The 10,919-nt window shown below is 54.8% G+C and overlaps 1 protein-coding gene across 1 annotated transcript; it reads right to left on the reverse strand.

The window, feature by feature from the left end:
- Positions 1–2,292: 2,292 nt before the first annotated feature.
- FAM181A (family with sequence similarity 181 member A) lies at positions 2,293–4,512 on the reverse strand. Its single transcript, XM_079914767.1, has 2 exons — positions 4,364–4,512; positions 2,293–3,656 (listed from the first exon to the last, which is right to left on the reverse strand). Exon 2 carries the CDS (start codon positions 3,568–3,570, stop codon positions 2,692–2,694), a length of 879 nt encoding a protein of 292 aa, XP_079770893.1. The 5' UTR covers positions 3,571–3,656; positions 4,364–4,512; the 3' UTR covers positions 2,293–2,691.
- Between the last annotated feature and the right edge of the window lie 6,407 nt (positions 4,513–10,919).

The raw sequence follows: 10,919 nt of genomic DNA on the forward strand, positions 1-10,919 counted from the left end.
TTTCATGTTGAGACAACACCATTCACTTCTTGGTTAGGGAAGCAGCTGCCCCTGCTACTGCGGCTGTCTTCTGTTTCTTTGTTTTTAATACTGAAGTTCTCCAAGTTGTGTTTTTCCCCAACTTGCTTCGACGTGGAAAATCACGGTGTCGGGTGTTTCTGTTGAGTGGCACCTTAGTAAAGGTTTCTGCTTCCAGACAAGGCTCTCAGAATTTGAATTAAGGCACTGCCAGGTATCCCCTGGGAAAGGTTGAGCCCCAGAGGAGCTGTGGGGACCCAGGCCCGGTGTACTCGAGCAGCACCCCAAGAAAACATGCCTCCCAGAGCTGGGCTCCTTCTCTGAAGGAGTGCGGGTGGCTGGATGACCCGGGCACCCGTTCCCGTGGGTTGCGCACTCTATAAACGACACTGAGATGTCGGTGTGGAAGGACCTACAGACACCGTCCGATAACTAGGAGGGGTGACTCTGGGTTGGTGCACTTTCCATCCTTTGTGAAGTACTAGAGTGCCCGGCACTCACAGCATCCCCACGGCTACCCACGTGGCAGGTCTATTTTCAATCACAGTTTTTGGATGAGGACGTTCTGGCACAGAGAGGGCAAGTAACTTGCCCAAGGTCACACAGCTAGCTGGTGGCAGGGCCCAGATTAGAGTTTTAACACCCTGCTGTACAATGTGGAGGGGCCGAGCCTCATCACAGTGGGTCCTGCAGGGCCTTTGTAATGATGTGCAGGTGGGGAGAGAAGGGGACATGCCTCCTCCAGGCCCCCTCTCTGTTCTTTAAAACCAGAGCAGCCTGAGGCAAGGGCTCTGGCTGAGGACTCCCTACCGCATGAGCCAGATAGTAACTCAGGACAACCCTGCCTGCATCATGTGGCCTCATGGCTCTGAAGTCCTCTGAGACCATCAGGCAGAAACCACCAGAAACCCACCGGCTTCCCAGTGACGCTGCCCCTCCATGTGGATGCCCCTCTCCAGGGGAATGCTGGAGTAAAAACAGGCAGGGTAGCAAGGGGCCTTAGCAATCACTAATCCTGAGACCTTGTGTTAGGAAGGATTCTGAGGCCATATCCGGGCCCCAACAGAGAGAGTGTGTGACCAGTTGATGATACTTGCCTTGGACTCAGAAGTGGTGGGTGCATCTGTTTGCTATCTTTGATGTAGTCCCTGCTTTACAGAGGAGGAAACTGAGGCACAGGGCGGGCATTAACTTGCTCAACAGTATGCTGTTGATTTGGGAGCCATAGTCCCCAACCAGGCTGGTCCCCTGCACCTGTCCCGGTCGTGAGAACTGTGTTTTGATGAAATGAGCCGCTTAGCGCCCGTGGCAGCCCCTACGCTCTCAGCCACGGAGCCATGCCACACACAGCAGCGCAGATCCTGGGCCAGTGTGCGGTGCGGGCCAGAGCAATGCCCCACCGACTGAGGTCTGCACAGGCATGCGGGGGATCCCTCGGGCTCTGGCTCTGCTGGCCCCCCACCTCCCAAGGCTGCTGGTTTGGGCACTATTGAGGCCAAACCAAGGGCCACTCCCCGCCACCAGTGCCCCCCTCTGTGCATTGTCCCAGGCAGAGGCCCTCATCATTCCACTGGCAGGACACCTAGGGTGTGCCAGGGACTGCATCAGGCCCAGGAAGAGAGCCATTGGCAGGTAACCTAGGAATCTGAATGAGCTAGACATGACGATGATGATGATGATGATTTTGCCCATGGACATAGAACCAAAGACTATGTTGAAAAAAGGAGCAATTTGGTCAAACAACCAGTTGTTTTGTCCACAAGGCGCTCTGCTCCTGCTTGGTCTTGGCCCAGTCTCTGCCCTGAGGCTGTGATTGGAGTGGAAGGTACTGCAGAGGGAACCATTCTCATCCCACCCCTCATCCTGCAGGTGGGGCAGAGAGGCCCCAAGAGGAAGGCTCCAGCCCCACATCCCACGGCAGAGCCAGGAGCACAGGTCCCCCTGCCCTGGTCCCAGCCTCCCTATTCTCTAGAGCAGTTTGGACCCTCTGGGTAGCCACACCCTCCCCGCTCTGTTCTCTGGCGTGGGGAATCAGAGCATCCTTTCCCGTGAACTGTCTCCACCCTCCTTCCTTGGAATTGAGCGGTTGGGCCCCAGTGCCCATCCCCAGACATCACAGAGGTCTCTGGGCCACTCCAGGCTTCCCCCACAGCCTCTGCAGGTGGCCCTCCGTCTGGGCCAGCTAGCATGTCCTAGGCCTGGGGACCATTCAACTTCATGGACCCAAGATGTGAAAACTGCAAAAGAAATGTCTTTATTCTTGTAGCCTTCTTAATATTTACAAAGAACAAGAAGAACAGAACTGAGATTGGCTTACACAGTGGGTGGCAGATGCACAGGTGCGTAACTCTGGCTTTTGGAACGGCTGGCAGGCCAGAGCAACGCCCCGCCGACTGAGGTCTGCACAGGCCTATGGGTGATCTTTCGGGCTCTGGCCCGGGTGGAGGGGGGCCGGCCGAGCCCGGCTCCACCGCTCCCAAGGCTGCAAGGGCTGGCTGGGCAACTGCCTGAGAAGCCCCTGCCCCGATCCTGCCCTCCCCCTCCCCCCCACACACAAAGGGAAGGCTCTCAAGAGGCTACACCACTGCCCAGCCCACTGCTCACCAGGAGAGCTCCCGGGGTCTCCAACACCCCCGCAGGCCAGCGGTGGGGACCAAGGCCCTCCCGGCCCGGCTAGAGGTAGCCAAAGACGTTGAAGATGGGCGGGGGCATGGCCGGCTTGGTGGGAATAGGCTTCAGAACCACGGGTCTGTACACTTTCTGCCCGGGGCCTTCCACATCCTTGCAGAAGTGGGCCAGCTCGCCGGGGGAAGCCGAGCTTTTCCGCCAGAGGCCCAGGCTGGGGAGCGGGCTCTGAGGCAAGGCCCCTGGAGGGCCTGGGTAGATGGGCTGTCCATGGTACTGGAAGGGGCAGCAGCTCCAGGCATTGACACGGCCCACCAGGGAGACCCCAGGCATCTTGAGTGGCTCCTTTTCAGCGGGTGCCCTTGGGGATGCGGGCACTGGGGCTGTCTCGGGCCCCAGGGGCTCCAAGCCCTTGCAGTGTTTCTTACCCTCATAGGGAGGTCCCTCCCTGGGGCCCAGTCCCCCCTCCAACCCCACGGGGTAGCTTTGGGTGGGCCGTGGCTCTTCCCAGAAGGAAGCCGGCAGCTGTCTTTTCCTCATGGGCACCTGGCCAGGCCTGGCAGCTTCTGGATCCGGCCCGTGCAAGGTCTGCTCCTTAGAGAGACATTCCTCCCTGTAGGGGTTCCCCAACGCCTTCTCCTTGCAGCACCCACCCCCGCCGGGGCTGGAACTGTGGCCAGAATCGAGGGGCAGCCTCCCAGGCCGGTCCTCGGACCCCCTTTTCAGGTGAGGCTCGGCCCCTCTGCCGGGGAGGCCCCGCGGGAGCCGGGAATACTTCTGGGAGAAGCGTTTGAGCTGCTTCTGCAGGTACTTGCGGTGGTCCACCGAGCGGCGGCAGGGTGCAGACTTGTCCAGGGCCGCCTTGATGTCGCTGGATGCCAGGTTCACGAAGTTCAGCAGCATCTTCACGTCGCTGTCGGATGCCATCACCAGGGGACCGCTGCACGGGGCTTTCCATGAAGAGGGCGGCTCTGCAGGCGGCTGGCGGCTCCAGGGAAGGGCACGGAGCTGACCTGGAGGGACACAGCAGCCGTTGGAGTCTCTTTGGGCAACCACACTCAGCCCTCCCCAGAGGCCACATGGTTGCAGACAGCGGTGCTCACCGCAACACCCCTCAGGCCTAGACAGAGTCCTGGGTCGTGGGACGCTCCTTCGAGCCTCTAACCCTTCCCAGCGCATCTGTGATGCACAAACACATTTCGTCTTCTTGGGTCTGTTGCCCTGCACACGCAGCCGAGGCTCAGAGAGGTCGGGCGACTTGCCCAAGGCTACCCAGCCACAAGTGGCGTTGCTGGAGCCCACTGTGTCTCCCACATACCACGCCGCCGGCATCCACAACCTGCCAGCAAGGTTTTCATTTTCTGAGCCGAGGCAACCGCTCCACTTTAAGGCAAGGCCAAGCCCCCTGTCTCTCCGGCGGTGCCCTCCTCCTCCCACCCCCGCCCCCAGCCCTGCTAGCATCCACCCCCCTCCTCAGTCCCCACGCTCCACCCACAGTTCTCACGCAGGACAGGCAGGACCCCTGTCTGGCACTCAAGCCGAGGCCTGCCTGGCGGGCTGATCTCAGGCTGTGGGCAGCAGGGACTCCCCCGTAGAAGCATCTGCAGCAATTTCATGCCTCCTGGGCCACCACCCGCAGCACCTCGCCCCTCCCCCAGGCCCCAGCCTGCCCCACGTCCCCACCCAGTGGGGCCTGAGACGCCTGGACCTCCACACTGACCGAGGGTGCGGGGCCCCGGGCCCCGCCAAGGTGGCCCGGCAGGTTCCCCGCCGCAGACCTGGGCCAGGCCCGGCGCGGCCGGCGAGCTCCGTGGTCCGGCTGGAGGCAGTTGTGCAGCCCTCGAGCGGGCTGAATGGAGGACGAGTCCCCGGAGCTGGGGGGCCCCTCAGGCCAATCAGGAGCGCCTCTCCAGATACAAAGCATCCCAATCAGGCGGCAGCGCCCCGTTCCCACATTCTTTGCCGTCACAAATTGTCACCATGGGGACCATCACAAAAAAGACAGCTCCCAAATGCAATCATTTCCCGGTAAATTTCTACCCTTCAGCCCACTCTCCTTCTCGGCCTCCACGCCCCTCCTCCCCTTGACCTCGGTTCCCTGATTTCTCGAGGGGGCGGGGTGTGTGTGTGTGTGTGTGTGTGTGTGTGTGTGTGTGCGCGCGCGCGCGTGCGCGCACGAGCGCGGGTATGTGTGTGTGTGTGTGCGCGCGCGCGCACGTTTAAAAAGTCCAAGATTGAGGAGGGGCTGGGCCCAGAAGAGATGGGCTGGCAAAGCTCCCCCAGACTCCAGGCCTACAGCTGCCATGCTCCAGTGCAGACAGACAATCGGATGGGGTGAGCCGGGGCGGGCTGCTTTCCCCGCTGTCCCTGAGTGTTGAGTGGCTCTCTCTGCTCTCTGTCTCCCTCCTTCCCTCTATCCTCTGTCCTCTCTCTCTCCCCACCCCCTTCCCAAGGCATCGGGCGCTGGCAGGCCTGCGAGGGCGGGCAGCACACTGATGTTGGAGAGGTAGCCAGGGCAGGACTCTCTAACGAGGTGCTGGGATATCCATGGGAAGGGAACTGGAGCTCTCAGGAATCTTGTCTTTATGTTTGCTTCCTCAATTGAGCTGCACAAAGCCTGAATTGCCCATTCAGCGCGGCCGGACAAAAGGTTGGCGTTGCACGGTCCCCTAGCATTTGTAGTCAAACAGTTAGGGACTTAAATCGAGTCGTCATGATGGAGAAAGAGGTGGACAAAGCCCATAGAATTGCCATCAGCAAACATTTTCCTGTGTCATATTAGCCAGTCTCCATGGCTCCCCCTGGCCTGGGGACAATGGCACAAGTTTGCACACTTGGCTACTGTCACCGTGCCAACGCTGGCGGGGCCGCAAGCAGGGCCGCTCTGAGCAAGTAAGGGAGCCTAGAGCCAGCCTCTGGCCCTGCCCACTGACGGCCCAGAGGGAAGGTGAGGCCGCAGGCGGAGGGAAGCTGCCTGGGAAATGCTGATGGGCGAGGCCTCCATGCCAGCCAGCTGGGTGGGCCCCCACCATCCCATGTTCTGCCTCTTCTCTCCCCTCCTCCTTTCCTTCCTCTTCCTTTCTTTTCCCCCTTTCCTCTGCCACCTTCTCCTTCTGTCCCTAGCCAGCTGACACCAACCCACACCTTGACGTACAACCTATAATGCCAAGGACTCCTCTCCAAGGCTCCCACTCCCCCAGACTGGGAGCACTGGCAGGGCAGGAGGACTCACCCAGGAGTGGTGGTCCCATCCCCTCCTGCTGGCCAATAGGCAGCCACCGCCAGCACGAGGCGCCTGCCCACAGCACTGGGCTCCAAGCCGCCTCCTCTCTGGCCTGAGAGTCTCTACAGGCAGAATGACGGGTTCGGAGGAGAATTCAGTTTAGGCATTTACGAGCCAGTGCCCTGTTCTCTGTGCCCTCTTCCCCTGCTGCTGAGATGAAGGTGACCTTGGACCGGAGCATCCTGGATTATTGGCCCGTATCTGCAGCAGCGTCTGTGTGGCCGAGGGCTACACCGCTGTCACTGTAAACCCCTGAGATTTAGGGGTTACTTGTTTCTGCAGCATAACCCAGCCCACCCTGACTGGTAGAAGCAAGAAACATCCTTTCTGCTCCAAAATGCCCTGCACACACACGGCTGGAGAAAACACTCTAATGCCTGAGGTCACCAGGTTAGGCTCTGGAACTGCTCTCATCACGGCTCCCCACTGCCTGCTGCCCGGTGGAGGCTGGGTCAGCCAGTCTGATGTGCGTTCCGGTTCCTCCATAAGCCAGCGCCGGCCCAGGAGACACCTTCTCCATTACTCTCTGCTGGGACACTGGCCCCATTCCTGCCTGGCCTCCTGCACACTCCGTGTCTGCTCCTGCCTGCCCCTCTCTCTGGAACGCCTTCTCCCTTCTAAGAGCATCGAGATGCTCTCGGGCCACTCTGCTCAGATCTCAGCTTCCTTTTAGACTCCAGGGCACCTGCGGTCACTCCAACCCACCTGATGCTGCCTGCCTGTGACAACATCCCCTTGCTTTTCAGCCAGTAATGGACCCTCGTCCCCAACAGGTCCCTGAGCTGCGTGGGAGTTGAGTCTGCATCTTTAAAACTCTCCAGAGCTCTTAACACTGGCTGTTCTTCCACCAAATACATTTTGAGGAAAGAGAGGAGGGAGGGAGAAAAACACGGGGTGAAGACAATCGATACTTGTAGGGCATCTGGTTCGCGCTGAGACGCGTGCACGTGGACCGTCTCGCGTGGCCCTGAGACAGCTCCGAGGGTGTGCGTGTGGCCGTCACAGAGGGGGAGCACGAGGTGCAGTTACTTTCCCAAGGCCCCTCAGCTACTAACCGGCAGCACTTGAACTTGAAGCCAGGACTGTCTGTGTACAAAGCCCGTGTCAGTCCCACCAGGCCTCGCTGATTCCCTGAGCTGTCAGGAGGCCTCGCAGACCAGATTTTCTACATCAAGTCCTGGGTTCAGCTCTTGCGTCCTTTTGTTGGAATGTGACTCTCAACTTCCGACTCAGGAACATGGGAGCCGTGGCTATCGGTGACCAGGCGAGGGGAGCGGGGCCAGCTGTGGCTTGAACTGTGGCCTGAGAACCTGATCCACGGCCCCACATGGACGCGGCCGCACCCCAGGCCTCAGGCCAGGCCTCTGGCGCTGCCGGTGACCCCTGCTGGGGAAGGCTTCTCCGTGATTTTCCAACGGGCCGTATAGACAGGTGGAAAAACATCACTAACGATAATCATGCTTCCCTCTCGAGAGTCCTTCCACGGTCATTCTCTCATTGTGGTCCTGGTCCTGTGCAGGGAGTGAATTGTTCTCCCTGTTTACAGTTGGTGACACACCCAAAGACAAGCCTCAGGCTTCTGCTTCTTGGGCCCAACTCAGGCAGCCCTGTCCCCTCAGCATTCTTCAAGGCCCAGCTCAAACATCCAGGAAGACTTCCACCTGCCAGCACTGTATGCGACACCGTCTCCCATCCCTCCATTTACAGAGTCAAAGATGAAGTCTAACCTCCTTGGCTTGACACAAAAGGCCCTTTGGAATCTGAGCCCTCCTGGGGCCCGGCACAGAGTAGCTTCTCATTAAGTGTTTCATGAATTAAATACTTTGGCCATCCTGCCGAATAGAATGTATCCTTTGGACTGGAAGCAACTGCTTCCTGTCTAGTGTTACTGTTCATTGCTTGCCCCACCCTCCCAGCCTTGCCTGGGCAAGCTCCAGGTTCTGGAGTTCTGTCTGCCGGTTCATTTCTGTATCTCTGGTGCCTAGAATGGCCTTGGCACAGAGCAGGCCTTCATGACTGACCCTTGTGGCTGCCATGGTTGCACTCGATGAGAAATTGTGTGTTCCTTCTCGACTGTGTGTGCCTTGAAAGCAGGAAGCTCGTTTTCACAATTGCATCCCCCTGCGCCAAGCAGGGGCTCTAGAAAGCTCTGTTGAAAGCAAGTGAGCTGTGCTGAATTGAACTTGAGGGTCCCGTCCCAACCATCTGCTGTCATTGCCATGCATCTCCTACGTCCCAGTCGTGTTAACCCCGCCTCAAGTTTATCCACGCTATTCATCACGAGGGACTCCATTCGGTACCTACTGTGTGCCAGGACCAGAGGGTGCAAGGGTGGGCGCATTTCGCTTGCTTCTCTGTTCCCAAGGCAACTTACTGGCGGGGAGAGATCAACTTTGTCTTGATGATTAAGCATCCATCTTCGGGCCCATCCAGCGGTGAAACGAACGACACCCTAACTTTCCTTGGCTTCCCAAACAAACTATTAGGGACCACCCATCCAGAATCTCTGGATGTCATCTGACATGGTCCTCTTCTAGAATTAGCTGACACCGGTGCAGCCTGAAACTGAAAAGCTAAAGGAGGCAGTGGGCCATGTCTTGTGCCAGCCCAGCCAGAGGGAACCTAGGGAGGTGACCTGGGGCAGTGCGCTTTCAAACTGCTTTTATGCAGAGAAGCCCATTAAGAAATAGTGTGTGGGAGTCCAACATGTAAAACAGTGACAGCAGTGTGTGGTGAGTACAGATTGATTTTGCACACACAAAAAGTATGTGTGCATAGAAAGTATGCATACTTTCTACTTATTTTGCAAACAGTGGATTAGAGCAAGGAGTCTGTTTTGATGACAGGGAATGTGGAAATAAGGGCCTGTAGATTACATTCTGACATCAGCTGTACTGTCCAGCAACCCCCGCTCAGGAAACGTACAGAGGCTACACTGGGGGCAAGGGCACAGTGGTCCAGCCGGCACCTCTGTGGATGTATGACGCGGACATCACAAGATGATTTATGTAACCTCCTTACATAATGGGAGTATTTCTATGAAAGACCAGCCTGAGGCTCGCTGTCAACTGTAATTAGAGCAGACGGGCTTCCTGTTTCCTTGTAATGGGAGGTGTCGGGTTGAAATTTGGTGCTGGGCCGAGGGTTTCTGGCCTTGGCGACCTTGCCTCACAACTGAGGCTGAACATTAGTCTGGCTGTGCCCTCAGAGCAGCTAGAGACCTCACGATGACCTGGAGAGGTCACAGCCCAGCTCAGACAGTCCCTGTGTCCTGGGCCACAGCTCGACTGCAGTGACAGAGACAAATGTCAGTGTGATCAAGTCCCATATTGGAAGTGATTTCACTGCATTATTATGAAGCCAGAAGGGAGACTGGCTTTGGAGATAAGACCTCTGAACTCTGCCCATACCTGGCTGTGTGATCTTGGACCAGTCACTCACCCTCTCTGGGCCTCAGTTTCCTGGCTGGATTACATTAGCAGCTCTCAGCCTCCATGTTGCACACATGGTCATTGGTGTGGGGCTGGTGTGTCACAAGTCAGTGTTATTTACAAACGTTCCAAACTTAGAAAGTGTGCTTTTTCCTAACATAAATTAGAGCAGATTCAGCATAATAAAGTTAGGTGAACTCCTTTGCATTCTCTTGTGCTTTCTGGAAAGTTATATGAATGAGCAGGTGAGTCTGAGGACCCAACTCTCCAGGAAGAGAGGCTAGAGCCTCAAATTTTCATTCATCACATGGGTTCTCAGGAAGGGCAGGGTTCAGAGAAAGAATTTTATGTTGAATGAGGTGAGAACAGACATCCGTGCCTTGTTCTTGTCTTGGGGGAAAGCATTCAGTCTTTTACCATTAAGTATGATGTTAGCTATAGGATTTTTGTAGATGCCCTTTATCTGGTTGAGAAAGTTCTCCTCTATTCCTAATATGCAGAGAGTTTTTTTTAATCATGAATCGAATCAGTGTTGAATATTGTCAAATGATTTTTTTCATCAATTTATATGATCATGTGGTTTTTCTTGTTTAGCCTGTAGATATGGTGAATTATACTGGTAGATTTTCAGATATTGAACCAGCCTTGCATTCCTGGGAAAAACACTCCACTCAGCTAGGGTGTATAATTCTTTTCATATATTGCTGAATTTAATTTGCTAATATTTTGTTGAGGATTTTTTTTTCTCTTCTCTATGTTCATTGTGTGTATTAGTCTATAGTTTTGTTTTTTGTACTATTTTTGTCTGGTTTTGGCTTCATGGTAACAATGGCCTCAGAAATGAATTTGGCAGTGTTTCCAATTTTTTTTTCCTACAAGAGTATAAAATTGGTGCTAATTCTTCAAATGTTTGGTAGGATTCTCCCATGAAAACATCTGGGCCGGGGGATTTCTTTGGGGGGAGGTTTTTAACTACAATCTCAATTTCTTTAATAGTAATAGGATTATTCAGATTATCTACTTCATATTGGATGAGCTTTAGTAGTTTGTAGTGTTTGAGGAATTGATCCATTTCATCTAAGTTGTTGAATTTATGTGCATAGAGTCGTTCATAGTATTCCTTTATTATCATCTTGATGTCTGATGTTATCTGTAGTGCTATCTCATTTCATTCCTGATACTGGTGATTTGTGTCTCCTTTTTTGGTCAGCCTTGCTAAAGGTTTATCAATTTTATTGATCTTTTCAAAGAACAAGCATTTTATTGATTTTCTGTATTGTCTTTCTGTTTTCAATTTCATTGATTTCTACTCTTTATTATTTCTTTTCTTCCCCCTTCTTTGGGTTTGTTTTACTTTTCTTTTTCTACTTTCATGAACTTAGATAATTGAGACTTTCTTTTCTAATGTAAGAAGTTAGTGCTATAAAATTTCCTCTCAGTGCTGTTTTAGCTGCATCTCACAAATTTTGACATCGTTTATCTTAAATTTCCATCGGTTCAGTGCGTCTTTGGTATTTCTCTTGATATATCCTCTTTGACCCTGTGATGGTTAATTTTATGTG

This window comes from Stenella coeruleoalba, assembly GCF_951394435.1.
Source record: "Stenella coeruleoalba genome assembly, chromosome: 2".
Classification (NCBI taxonomy): Eukaryota; Metazoa; Chordata; class Mammalia; order Artiodactyla; family Delphinidae; genus Stenella; species Stenella coeruleoalba.

Coding starts and splice junctions, on each gene's coding strand:
- FAM181A (XM_079914767.1), bottom strand. CDS start 3,570: ATGGCATCCGACAGCGACGTGAAGATGCTGCTGAACTTCGTGAACCTG.